This window comes from Nerophis ophidion, linkage group LG08, assembly GCF_033978795.1.
Source record: "Nerophis ophidion isolate RoL-2023_Sa linkage group LG08, RoL_Noph_v1.0, whole genome shotgun sequence".
NCBI classification, from domain to species: Eukaryota; Metazoa; Chordata; class Actinopteri; order Syngnathiformes; family Syngnathidae; genus Nerophis; species Nerophis ophidion.
The window spans coordinates 54,681,994-54,696,814 of record NC_084618.1 but is presented as its reverse complement, the minus strand read 5'-3'; the positions used below and the strand labels follow the sequence as shown (position 1 = coordinate 54,696,814).

The 14,821-nt window shown below is 39.5% G+C and overlaps 1 protein-coding gene across 6 annotated transcripts in view; it reads right to left on the bottom strand.

The window, feature by feature from the left end:
- kctd17 (potassium channel tetramerization domain containing 17) overlaps positions 1-14,821 on the bottom strand; it is a 38,251-nt gene that overhangs the window by 5,160 nt on the left and 18,270 nt on the right. Inside the window, exons 2-6 of one of the 6 annotated variants that reach the window (XM_061908954.1) lie at positions 10,369-10,477; positions 8,234-8,325; positions 7,567-7,713; positions 6,211-6,336; positions 4,436-4,570 (exon numbers count right to left, since the gene is read on the bottom strand). In XM_061908954.1, the coding sequence (XP_061764938.1) occupies positions 4,475-4,570; positions 6,211-6,336; positions 7,567-7,713; positions 8,234-8,325; positions 10,369-10,477 (570 nt within the window). In that variant the 3' untranslated portion in view covers positions 4,436-4,474. The remainder of the gene's footprint in view (positions 1-4,435; positions 4,571-6,210; positions 6,337-7,566; positions 7,714-8,233; positions 8,326-10,368; positions 10,478-14,821) is intronic. The other 5 variants (XM_061908956.1, XM_061908955.1, XM_061908957.1 and 2 more) reach the window with 5 other exon arrangements.

Here is a 14,821-nt window from a genome sequence, read left to right as displayed (position 1 = left end):
AACCCCTTGGTGGAAACCAGCGGTGAGGGATGCCGTCAAGCTGAAGAAGGAGTCCTATCGGGTCCTTTTGGCTCATAGGACTCCGGAGGCAGTGGACAGGTACCGACAGGCCAAGCGGTGTGCAGCTTCAGCGGTCGCTGAGGCAAAAACTCGGACATGGGAGGAGTTCGGGGAAGCCATGGAAAACGACTTCCGGACGGCTTCGAAGCGATTCTGGACCACCGTCCGCCGCCTCAGGAAGGGGAAGCAGTGCACTATCAACACCGTGTATGGTGCGGATGGTGTTCTGCTGACCTCGACTGTGGATGTTGTGGATAGGTGGAAGGAATACTTCGAAGACCTCCTCAATCCCACCAACACGTCTTCCTATGAGGAAGCAGTGCCTGGGGAATCTGTGGTGGACTCTCCTATTTCTGGGGCTGAGGTCGCTGAGGTAGTTAAAAAGCTCCTCGGTGGCAAGGCCCCAGGGGTGGACGAGATCCGCCCGGAGTTCCTTAAGGCTCTGGATGCTGTGGGGCTGTCTTGGTTGACAAGACTTTGCAGCATCGCGTGGACATCGGGGGCGGTACCTCTGGATTGGCAGACCGGGGTGGTGGTTCCTCTCTTTAAGAAGGGGGACCGGACGGTGTGTTCCAACTATCGTGGGATCACACTCCTCAGCCTTCCCGGTAAGGTTTATTCAGGTGTACTGGAGAGGAGGCTACGTCGGATAGTCGAACCTCGGATTCAGGAGGAACAGTGTGGTTTTCGTCCTGGTCGTGGAACTGTGGACCAGCTCTATACTCTCGGCAGGGTTCTTGAGGGTGCATGGGAGTTTGCCCAACCAGTCTACATGTGCTTTGTGGACTTGGAGAAGGCATTCGACCGTGTCCCTCGGGAAGTCCTGTGGGGAGTGCTCAGAGAGTATGGGGTATCGGACTGTCTTATTGTGGCGGTCCGTTCCCTGTACGATCAGTGCCAGAGCTTGGTCCGCATTGCCGGCAGTAAGTCGAACACATTTCCAGTGAGGGTTGGACTCCGCCAAGGCTGTCCTTTGTCACCGATTCTGTTCATAACTTTTATGGACAGAATTTTTAGGCGCAGTCAAGGCGTTGAGGGGTTCCGGTTTGGTAACCGCAGGATTAGGTCTCTGCTTTTTGCAGATGATGTGGTCCTGATGGCTTCATCTGACCGGGATCTTCAGCTCTCGCTGGATCGGTTCGCAGCAGAGTGTGAAGCGACCGGAATGAGAATCAGCACCTCCAAGTCCGAGTCCATGGTTCTCGCCCGGAAAAGGGTGGAATGCCATCTCCGGGTTGGGGAGGAGACCCTGCCCCAAGTGGAGGAGTTCAAGTACCTAGGAGTCTTGTTCACGAGTGAGGGAAGAGTGGATCGTGAGATCGACAGGCGGATCGGTGCGGCGTCTTCAGTAATGCGGACGTTGTACCGATCCGTTGTGGTGAAGAAGGAGCTGAGCCGGAAGGCAAAGCTCTCAATTTACCGGCCGATCTACGTTCCCATCCTCACCTATGGTCATGAGCTTTGGGTCATGACCGAAAGGATAAGATCACGGGTACAAGCGGCCGAAATGAGTTTCCTCCGCCGGGTGGCGGAGCTCTCCCTTAGAGATAGGGTGAGAAGCTCTGCCCTGCCATCCGGGAGGGACTCAAAGTAAAGCCGCTGCTCCTTCACATCGAGAGGAGCCAGATGAGGTGGTTCGGGCATCTGGTCAGGATGCCACCCGAACGCCTCCCTAGGGAGGTGTTTAGGGCACGTCCAACCGGTAGGAGGCCACGGGGAAGACCCAGGACACGTTGGGAAGACTATGTCTCCCGGCTGGCCTGGGAACGCCTCGGGATCCCCCGGGAAGAGCTAGACGAAGTGGCTGGGGAGAGGGAAGTCTGGGTTTCCCTGCTTAGGCTGTTGCCCCCGCGACCCAACCTCGGATAAGCGGAAGATGATGATGGAGTTTGAACATCAAATATCTTGTCTTTGTAGTCATTCAATTGAATATGGGTTGAAAATAATTTGCAAATCATTCTATTCCGTTTATATTTACATCTAACACAATTTCCCAACTCATTAGGAAACGGGGTTTGTAGTTGCCATGGCAGCAATGATGATGACAATGGGTACACACGATGGCTGAGGCGCATGAACAAAAAAAAGTTACGCTGCTCCCGTGTCGTTGTGTTTAGCGTTTGTACACAAGGTCAGGGAAGAACACGCACTACTGCCGCACTAAAAGGTCAAGGATATTGCATGTCGCAGCATTGGTAATTCAAGCTCACAGAGTCGCCGCACTCATTGGTTATCTGTCATGATGGGACCCGGGGCGCGTGTTGCGTGTGCAGCCGCAGGTCAAGATGACTGCACAAGAAAGCAACATTTGATTCATTTCCAACAGGAAATGGATCGCACTTTCCATATTTCTCAATCAACCGTTTTCTTTATCTGGGCATGCACATTCATAGCATGATGCAGTACACGTCCACACCACAGCAATGACATCAATTAGGAGTTTAAAGTGTCTTATAAAAACCCACTTTTTATTTTCTGGCTTTTAACTCGGCATCAGTTGTGTGGTCCTCTGATATGTTTTTACTTATTCTACTGTTTTTATCTATTGTTATTTTAAATGTCTTTCATTGAATTAGTTTGTAATGTGCAGCACTTTGGAAACAGTTTGTTAATAGTATGAATGATGTTCCACAAAACATTGTCCCATAAATTCCTAAATGTTACTAGTATGAATGATGTTCCACAAAACATTGTCCCATAAATTCCTAAATGTTAATAGTATGAATGATGTTCCACAAAAAATTGTCCCATAAATTCCTAAATGTACTTGTGCCAGTCCGCCACAAATAAAACATTTTTGGGGAATAAGTTACGAATTTATTTAGCATATTTTTTTAAATATTTTGCCATAAGGGAAGCTAACGCTTCACACATATGTGAATCATGTTCCACAAAACATTGACTGGGTTATGTGGCCCGGAAGAGATTCATGGGATTCTGGGTATTTCTTCTGTTGTGTTTATGTTGTGTTACAGTGCGGATTTTCTCCCGAAATGTGTTTGTCATTCTTGTTTGGTGTGGGTTCACAGTGTGGCGCATATTAGTAAGAGTGTTAAAGTTATTTATATCACAACCATCAGTGTAACCTGTGTGGCTGTTGAACAAGTATGCCTTGACTTACTTGTGTATGCAGTAACTGAGCTGGCATCATAGCATGCCCTCATTTTGGTTATCAGGGTGAACACCAGCATACATTCGCCAGAATAGATGCTCTGAAATTCGACAGTCTCCCGGCAAAATAAGGAGAGTATGCAGGACTGATGCTGTCAAGTTGGATTCATATAAATCTCGCGGGCCGCACTAACGTTAAATTTTCATATTAAGGTGCGGGCTGCGTGTCTAAGACTCTTGGTTTAGACATAGCACAAAGCAAAAAAAACCTCTGTACGCAGTGTTATTTTATTTTAAATTTCAAAAGAGTTTTGTGGCTCCCATTGTTTTTCTTAATTTTGTGAAACGGGTCAAAATGGCTCTTTGAGTGGTAAAGGTTGCCGAACCCTGTTGTAGATGATGGTACATATGGAAAAAAACAACAACACATAATGTTAATGCAGCAGTTGAGGAAATTTAACAAACTACATACATAAGATCCTGTAATTTGATGTTGATATTTTATTATCTTGATAGATTGTAAATAAACACCAATGAGTGGACTGATGAACATTATCACATCATTTATTCAGGAAGTATAAATAACGACTAGAGATGTCCGACAATAGCTTTTTTGCCGATATCTGATATTACGATATTGTCCAACTCTTAATTACCGATTCTGATATCAACCGATACCGATATATACAGTTATGGAATTAACACATTATTATGCCTAATTTTGTTGTGAAATCTGAAGTTGTCTTAGTTTTTATGTTATCGTGCCGGGATTTTACCAGTCCGGCCCACTCGGGAGTAGATTTTTCTCCATGTGGCCCCCCATCTAAAATGAGTTTGACAGCCCTGATTTAACAGGACTCCAACATATACCGTATGTGAACTTCATATGTATATTAATTTACTTACCTCTCTGTGTGCTTACTTTTACAGTAACTTCATTTTGAAGGCTAATAATAAACACCTTAAAGTTGGAATATGTTTTCGTTTATCTATAATATCAAGCACTGTTTACTTCTCTGCCAAACTAAACTTGAACATTCAGCATGCAGAAAAATATGTAAATAAACCAGGGGTGTAAAAAGTACAGCCTCTGTTATATTGTAGTAGTACAGTAAGGAGGTACAATTGAATATTGCACCGAAACAACATAAAGTAACAAGAAAAAAAAATGTTGATACTAATAACACAGAATTGTCTTTAAATATACGTATACATTCTTAGCCTTTTTAAAAAAAATACATGTGTCATACTGACAGTTCCTCACCCTTTCCCCGACTCTTTGGAACAAAGAAACATGACTCCCTCATTCTCTAAGCCACTCATTCGGTGTGGTTTCTCTCCCTCCCTCTTCCTCCTCCTCCTCCTCCTTCGCCGCTTCCTCATCCTGCGTCTCCGTCGGCTTCAGTCCGCAGTAAGGATGGAGGGAAAGGGGGAAACAAAAAGGAAAAAAACAAAACAGACACACAGAAAATGAAAAAAATATGAAGGCTGATGAGTGTCAGTGAACAGGCAGATATATATATATATATATATATATGCGTATATATATGTCTATATATATATATATATATATACACATATATATATACATATGCGTATATATATATATATATATACACACATATATGTATATATATATATACACATACATATATATACATAGTGTATATATATATACACACGTATATGTATATACATATACATACACATATATACATGTACGTATACTTATATACGTATACATACGTGTGTGTATATATATATATATATATATATATACACACACACACATATATATATGTATAAATATGTGTACGTATATATGTGTATATTCACATATAAATATAGATACATATATGTATATGTATATACACATATATATATACATACATATATATACATACATACATATATATATATATATATACATACACACATATATACATATATATATATACATACACATATATATATATATATATATATATATATATATATATATATATATATATATATATATATATATATCCACATGAAAGAGCAAGGAAGCGGCCGAACAGTGAAACAGGAAGTGGAAGGTCACTCACAGAGAGTGTGTGTGAGGGATGGAGTGGATGACATTTGTAGGTGAGTGACATTTGGAGCTTTAAGAGGAGAAAGTAAAACAACACACACAAAGCAGTAACTCACACACATATACAAAGTGGGAAAATAACGCACATTGACAGGACATGTATGTGTAGCTTGGAATCATTTGACAACACTTGACAATGCATGTAAATAAAACATTTTCTTGCTTTTTTTGTTTCATGCTCACCATGTCTTTGACAGTGTTTTTATTTATATAGTTTACCTTCTAGGGTAGAATGTTTTCGCCTCAGTTTTAGTTAGAGCATGTATGTAACCATATTTGTGAGCTCAACATTATGTACATTTTTTTAACATGCTGTATGTCACATGAGCAGAGCAGCTTCACTACTGAATAGATGGCTGGTTATACCATTATATTATACTACCCATCTATAAAAAGACACATTTGTAATTTTAAAATCCGCAATGAGTTATACACAAAGTTGTGAGAGAACTCTACATTTTACTTGTGAATTAAAAACATGAGGACATCCAGAAGATGCCTGGGCGACTACATTGTGGTTTTCCATGAATTCCTGGTTCTATTTAGAGCTTCTGCATTCCAAGCGGCGTGGCTCGGTTGGTAGAGCCACAATGCCGGCATCCCTGCTTCCACCATCCAAGTCACGGCTGTTGTGTCCTTAGGCAAGACACTTTATGCACACCTACTCCCAATGCCACCCATACTGGTTTAAATGTAGCTTAAATATGCAGATAATGGGTTTCACTATGTAAAGCATTCTGAGTCTCTAGGGAAAAGTGCTATATAAATATATTTAGCTTCACCTCCATGTTATTTTTGGACTTATGCAAAACTAAATCTCTACTTGTGGACATGTTGCTACAGTTGCTTGGCACCATTGTGTGTGTGTGTGTGTGTGTTTGCAAGAACTAGAGAGAGAGCTCTACCTTTGTTTTGTGGCTCTGCTCTGTACCCAGTCCAGAACCGGCTGTGTGGAGCTCCTTGGAAACTACACACAAAAACTCAGCCTGGTCCTCTGTTCCGTAGCTGTATGATGAGCCGATGTTCACCATCTAGACACACAGACCAAAAAATAGGATTCATCAGCAGGAAGTAAAGCTCACCCAGGAAGAAAAACACTTCAGCGAGGAGAGACACAATTGTTTGAGCATGCTGGGTCAGGTAGGGGAGCGGACAGCCGGTCATTGCACAATCAGCAGTGGACTTAACAAGAAGCACGATTTACTAATGCCAACATAAATATGTATAAACAACAGGTTAGCATTTATAGAACAAACTTTGTGCAGAGCGCCTACTGCATGCAAGGTGGCAAAGCAGCAGGTTGGAGGAGCTCACTCAGTGCGATCTGTAGTCTGCTACTTTTGTGTGCCACTAGCATTACGTGAATAAAAGCTGGCTTCCTGATAAGACACAAAGTAGGCACTGAAAATAGACATGACTACATTACTGTTTGGTTTAAGTGCAACAATTCTGCACTTTTAAAATTATACAGTAGATCTAAAAAGTATTCACAGCAGCGCTTCAAAGGCTTTTTCCAATATAGAATAAATTATTTTTCCCCCTAAAACAATTCTATAACAAACTGCGAAAAATGACAACATGGGTACAAATGGAGCTATAAAAACATCTTAAGGATAATCAGTAAAAGCAGGATTTACATTGACATGTATTTTTAGTGTTTTTTTTAAAAAACACATTTGCAAACAAAATAAAAATGTTGCCATTGTAGGGTGTTGTGTGGAATAAAGCTGCAATGTAAACAAATGTGGAAAAGGTAAAATGCTGAGAATCTATTTCTTTAATGCACTGTAACTTCTGGGCTAACACACACTACTGTCTGAAACTGACATTTCTTGTTTTGGGAAAGTAGCACGGAAAGTTATGTTTATATTGAACGTGTGGATTGGAGAACAGGCCATTTTATAATGAAGGCTTAAAAACAGGAAGTGTTGGGTGTAACTTACGAGCTGATAAGTGTAACCCAAAATATAATCAGTCCACTCAAAAATTAGTGACATTTTAATGTCCTTCTTCAATAAATGGCCTTGCAGCTGTGGAAATGACAAAATGGCTGTCACAATAGCAGACGTGCCAACCTTGAAAGCTAAATGGGAAAGATAGTGACATTTAGGGTCTGCACTCGATAATGTTTAGGAGGACCGGACGATAGGACCTAATTTGAATATTTTTGGGGAATGCAGCAGGCGGGGCTCAGGTCGGCGCCAAAGGGGTTTGGGGAGGGTCAAAGTTGAAGGGTCAGCAGCAGCATGAGTCCAACCCACAGTCCAGAGCAGTCCAGTGCGGGGCTTTCTGCAGGCGCGCACGCTGACCTGCTCAAACTTCCAGCCGTCGGACATTGTGGAGACCATCTGGGTCAGCTCCTCCTCCTGGCACTGCAACACTCGATAGACGTGCTTAGGGGGAACCTGCTGGTGTGGGGTGGAGAGGAGGAGGAGGAGGAGAAGGCAATGTCAATTCACTTGCGAAATTTCCAAGATAAACATGGAGACAGCATTTTTAAAGAACCAAATGACTATGTTTAGAACACGGATTACATTATCTTAAGAGTAACAAAAGTGTCAGTAAATCACCCTTTTCTATTTTCGGACGAGTGAAGTACACGGGACCGCAGGCATGCACAGTGAAGAACAGTACAACACAACACAGGGAGAGTGGGAGTATGCTGGACAGAGCGGGGTGATTATGTAAGTGTGAGTGCAACCATCCTGAAAAAGAAAGGAGAGAGACGCAGCAGTAGCAGCGCTCTCGTTAGAAAAGCACGGAAGGGTGAAGGTCCGATAGTAACAACATGATGGGACTGTTAGTGCGGACGATCCATCACTGCTCTGCTGTCATTTCTACCCAGAATATGACAACACTATCCTCTAAGCTGCAGCATTCTGAGAAGATTAGTTAACTGTGTTAAAAAAACAGTGATTTGAAGTTTACCTGTGTGGACTTGGAGTCTCTTTCCACAATCCGCTCCTTGATCAGTTTAATCAGAGGAGTGATGTTGTAGAACTCAGCCTCCTCCAGAACACCTTGAAGCAAAAGGAAAACCGAAATCGGCTACTGTGTGCAGACAGCAAGAACACATAATCACATTACAAAATGATTTAGTTTGAAACTAGTTTACATTGTAAACCATTAATGATTAATACAGTTTTAATTGCCTTAAGGTCAACTTTTTCAATGCACAGTTTTACTCTACGTTTTAGCCGTTTGTGGCCCTTTTCCTTACACAACAATAACCAATACACTTAGAGCCTGATCTGCTGAAGATTTGCATGTATATATACACATGCAAACTTGATAAAGCATGCAAAACTGATCTGTGCTTGTGCGCCGAGAATTGAGTTTTTTAAGTGAGCAAAATAAAGAGCGTAATCTATTAAGCATGTCTGTTTTTTTGTATATGCAGAATACATGCTGATTATCAAAACGGCCACACTACTGGGAGGAGAAAATGTAAATATAATTATTTAGCACGTGCAGTGTGATTTATCAAGGCTGAAACTGTTCTGCATTCTACTCTTTGCATCTAGTACATCTAGAAAGGACGTGCAAACTGGCAGTTGAGCAAAAATGGCAGTGAGAAAGGAGATGATTGTGTTGCAGCTACATCCTACGTATGCTTGTAAACATATTTGGACTGTCAAAAACCAAACTATTAGACATACTCTCTATTCAGCAATAGCATTTTAGAATTTTATGGCTGATGGATGACTTAAGTGGCTGAGTAAAAAAACAAATTCAATTGATGCGTTTTAGAGTATCCTGGTGTTTTTCATATAAATGAACAAAACTTCTTGCAGAACCCATTTATTGCATCTGGAGTGCACTCTAGTATTTATTTAGTGCCAGCGACTCTCAGGACGCACGTTTGGCGCACTAAAGGAGTGTGTTTGACTGTAGATGCACTGCAGAAGTGCTTTTAAAATAACCCTAAAAATGGTAGTTAAATTAGTGTTTCCATGGTGACAGCGGGCAGTCCACGCAAAAACTTGACTTAAGTAAGGCAATCTGCTCCAGTTATAGGGGTCAGTTAGGGAATCATAATAGATCGCATACTACACAGCAACTAATACATGCAATTCTATAGTTTGCACATGTTGTTTAGCGTGTGGTATTTGGATCTTAGTAAATCATGCCCAATCAGAATTCTGGATGCAGTACAATAATGAGTTTTGTATTCTTATCTAAAGTATACTGCATATTGTATTATTTAAATCCTCGTCTAAAACATATTTCTTGTTGGGATAGTCTTTGTTGTGTAAAAAATATTGTCTACTCTTAAACATAAAGACAAAGAAAGGGAACCTGAGACATTGATTATTAATTATTTAAAGTTGTTCTACATCTGCACTAGGGATGTAACCATAAACAGTGTTAATGACAACCGTGGTAAAACGCCCCACAGTTGGTGTTATTATTTGATAACTGCACTTTGATAAACTCACGCCAGTTTGCTGGCTTAAAATGCTAAAATAAAAACCAGAGTCTTTAACATCTTTCCCCATTTACAAAATTACATAGCCCTATCTAAACTTAGATAAACACATTGCTGTATGAGCTACTAAGCTATTCAATTGTGCACATTGAACCTACAGACTGTGCTCTCTTTTCACAGTGATCGTTCTATACTTAGAGGAATACAAGATGGAGGTGTTTAAGGGTGCCTTCAAGGACCGTTGAAAAGAGTAAGACGCCAAAACACCCAAAATAATACATAATAATAATAGATTTGATTTGTAACGTGTTTTTCATTTAAATAGATCTTAAAGTGTTACAGTACAAAAAAATATTTAAAACAATAAAAACTTATCCATTAAAAACATTTTTAATACTAAGACGATTTTATCCATTAAAACAGATTAAATACTAAGACTAAAACACTATCAGTGAAGCTTAAAAAACACATAAGATTTGAAAATGGTGGGTTTTGTAAGAGAGTATCTCTTTATTTTAGTTATTAAAAAAAAAAACTTGGTCAAAATAATTCAGTTTGTCGCATTCAACAATACCGCAATCATAAAGATAACCGCGATATTAAATTTTCATATCGTTACATTTCTAATATGCACCTTCTTCAGCCAGCTCCTTGTTGTAGACCAGTTTGCCGTGTCGCAGGTAGTTCAGGATGGGTCCGAAGTAGGTGGGATCTCTGTCAATCACATATGCTCCCGTCTCATCCTGTTGAACAAAGAATTAGAACATACACATTAGGGCTGCAGCTATCGATTATTTCAGTAATTGAGTAATCTATCGATTATTTTAGTAATCGAGTAATTTATCGATGAGTGTGTTCGACTAACAGAGTCATTAGATAAAACCCACTTTATAGCATGCACACCACCGCTCTTATGTACATTCTATTGCAAGTTGCAACAGCAGTGCGAAAACTATGTTCGCATATTTAAAATTTCAGGCACTCCATGCGGTCCAGATTTGATAAATTTCTGTAAGTTACACTAGTTAAGATTTTTTTAAAACAAATAGTTGACTTAATCGTTTAATCTTTGCAACCCTACACATTAACAACATTAGCAATGTAATATTAAAAAAAAAATCATACACTTCTCTCTTGATTAATCTTCTGAAATCTAAACATGTTCTCCAACTAAATTCTCAATGCATTAGCTACTGTTAACTAACCCATGAATGGGAGTTATGCTTACATGCGTATGCTATGTTTTTAAAATGATGATATCGATTTTTGAAATGGGTAAAGCGAGAACAAATATAAAATACAAATGTATTACAGTTTTAGGAGTTAAATGGTGGAACAAGCTCAGTGATGAGCTGAAGACATGCAATTCTTTGGTAAGGTTTAAGAAAACATTGAAAGGTGAAATAATTGAAAATTATAAAATATAGTCACAATTACTTTCATCCCATTGATTTTTGATTTATTTATTTTTTTATGTTGATGTTCCAGGCAATCTAATTTTCTGTGAAGGTATAGGATAGGCAAATATAAGCTTTGGCTTCAGCCTATTCCTTTTTTGGTCATTCTTTTTCTTTTCTTTTATGTGTAAATGTGCATTATTGTATACATATAACATGTACTGTAAAACTGATCACACACAATGGTGGATTGATTTGATTTGATTGATTATATGACCGAAATAAACTTATTTCATTCATTCATAAAACTTATTTCATTCATTCATTCATTCATTCATTCATATTTGGGATCAATTTGATAGAAAGTAACAATAAAGCAAGTATAAAGCCTGCATAATCACACATAAAAAAGTTCTGGCAGTCAAGGACAAGGAGGTTGAGGACACATGGATGATGGGAAGAGGATGAGGACTGAGAATCCGCTGCTATAATCACATTAGTGTGTTTTGTGCGAGAGTCTGCAGAGAAATTCAGTGTGTGGAGTCGAGGAACATCAGAGGACAAAGTGACACTGACATTTGACTGTGTGAGCTTGACAATAGTGGCCAGGAGGAGTTCTGGAAAAAACACTTAAATGGATTTAGTTGAGGTGGCAAACAGGAAGAAGAGTTATAATTTCAATTAAAAGTAGAATTCCATGAAATTCCAGTTAATCATTTTGGAGTATATCTTAGAATTATGCACTGCAGTATATTCCATACATGATTGTTCTTTTTTTCCATAGAAATATTATTACTTTAAAACACAAGAAATGTTTATTGAAAAACATAAACATTTTGCACATTATTTACCACAATCCTGCACAGGACATGAGTTATAGAAAATGACATATGTATCGCTATGATATAAGAATCTGTATCAACAGCATTATTGGTGATACTCTTTAATTCGTAGGATTCGGAGTAGGTGGCACTGGAAATGCTATGATACTCTGTAATGTATTTGCTTTAATACCCAAGCCAGAATCAAATAGTTTCACACTCAAGTTCCCCGTTGTCTATCAATGAGAGGCAATATAATGGAAAACGTATAAAATAAAGAACATTTAGGCATGTCTAAAACAAGTGCTTATTCTAAACACCCATGAAGGTCTATTTGTGCTGTATCTACATTCAAATAAGTTATCCTAACTCTGCACCATATAACACACTGTCTCCCCATGTGTTGTATTATCCCATAACACACGTGGCAATAAAGCGAGTTCAGACTTGTGGTGGAATCTATATTGGCACTGTGACACAGAAGAGAAGTTTCCAGTCAATTTGAAAGGGGAGGGAGAAAAGACAGTAAATATGCTCAGACATGAGTGTTATGAAACTCAACTGCCTCATCTGCTATGGAATTTAATCGGTATCAAATACTGCATAGCTACAATCGACATAAATAATGAGGGAGTCGTGGCCTGGAGACCGGTTCTTTTAAGTACCAGTAATCTCAATAAAACAGTTACACACAAGTAGATAATGCATGTGCATGTCTGCATGTATGGGTTTCAAAACAAAAGACCCATGAGATGTAGCAGACTGAAAGTGTCTCCAGCTTGGAGAATATGGGCTTCTCTCCAGAGAAAAAACACAAACACCTTGGTTGAACCAACATGCAAAAAGATTTTCAGTCTAATGCATGTTGTCATAGGCACCTTCTTAAGGTTTCTCAAATATTTTGACTCAAAATAAGATTTCTACAACACACGGAAACACCTAAATCTAATTGCGTTTGGCTTTTTAAAGAAAGAATTAACACACCTCGATTACACCATTGGAAAAAAGTTCTTAGTCTCCCTTAAAACTGCTCCCCCTGCAACCTGTTAACGAGGAACTTTTACATGACAATCTATTTTGTAACAGACACTATATTTTTACTTTGCTGAAAATTATTTTGTAAATTAAATCTTATCAAGACTATCTGAAAGTCTATTCACCTAAGACTCAGAAATACGGAGTGCACTTTTAACACCTTATCAGCATAGGAAGAAAGTTTGCATTCTACAAACCCCGTTTCCGTATGTGTTGGGAAATTGTGTTAGATGTAAATATAAACGGAATAGAAGGATTTGCAAATCCTTTTCAACCCATATTCAATTGAATGCACGACAAAGACAAGATATTTGATGTTCAAACTCATAAACTTTATTTTTTTTGCAAATAAAAATTAATTTAGAATTTCATGGCTGCAACACCTGCCAAAGTAGTTGGGAAAGGGCATGTTCACCACATTTTCTTTTAACAACACCCAATAAACGTTTGGGAACTGAGGAAACTAATTGTTGAAGCTTTGAAAGTGGAATTCTTTCCCATTCTTGTTTTATGTAGAGTTTTAGTCATTTAACAGTCCGGGGTCTCCGCTGTTGTATTTTACGCTTCATAATGCGCCACAAATTTTCGATGGGAGACATGTCTGGACTGCAGGCGGGCCAGGAAAGTACCCGCACTCTTTTACTACGAAGCCACGCTGTTGTAACACGTGGTTTGGCATTGTTTTGCTGAAATAAGCAGGGACGTCCATGATAACGTTGCTTGGATGACAACACATGTTGCTCCAAAACCTGTATGGACCTTTCAGCATTAATGGTGCCTTCACAGATGTGTAAGTTACCCATGCCTTGGGCACTATTACACCCCCATCCATCACAGATGCTGGCTTGTGAACTTTGCGCCTATAACAATCCGGATGGTTATTTTCCTCTTTGTTCTGGAGGACACCACGTCCACAGTTTCCAAATATAATTTGAAATGTGGACTCGTCAGACCACAAAACACTTTTCCACTTTGCATCAGTCCATCTTAGATGAGCTCGGGCCCTGCAAAGCCGGCGGCGTTCCTTGGTGTTGTTGATAAATGGCTTTCGCTTTGCATAGTAGAGTTTTAACTTGCACTTACAGATGTAGTGACCAACTTTAGTTACTGACAGTGGTTTTATGAAGTGTTCCTGAGCTCATGTGGTGATATCCTTTACACGCCTGAGGGATCAAAGGTCCGTAATATCATCGCTTACGTGCAATGATTTCTCCAGATTCTCTGAACCTTTTGATGATCTTACGGACCGTATATGGTAAAATCCCTAAATTCCTTGCAATAGCTCGTTGAGAAATGTTGTTCTAAAACTGTTTGACAATTTGCTTACAAATCGGTGACCCTCGCCCCATCCTTGTTTGTGAATTACTTAGCATTTCATGGAAGTTGCTTTTATACCCAATCATGGCACCCACTTGTTCCCAATTAGCCCGAACACCTGTGGGATGTTTCAAATAAGTGTTTGATGAGCATTCCTCAACTTTATCAGTATTTATTGCCACTTTTCCCAACTTCTTTGTCACGTGTTGCTGGCATCAAATTCTAAAGTTAATGATTATTTGCACAAACATTTTTTTTTATCAGTTTTAACACCAAATCATATGTTGTCTTTGTAGCATATTCAATTGAATATGAGTTGAAAATATTTTGCAAATCATTGTATTCCGTTTATATTTACATCTAACACAATTTCCCTACTCATATGGAAACGGGGTTTGTATGAACCGATAAACCAACCTTACACTTATTGTGAAGCTAATTAAGGATTCCCTGGTCCAAATCAGTTTGTAGTATCCCGACTCTATAAGAACCACTTCTCATTCGTCATAGACACCGA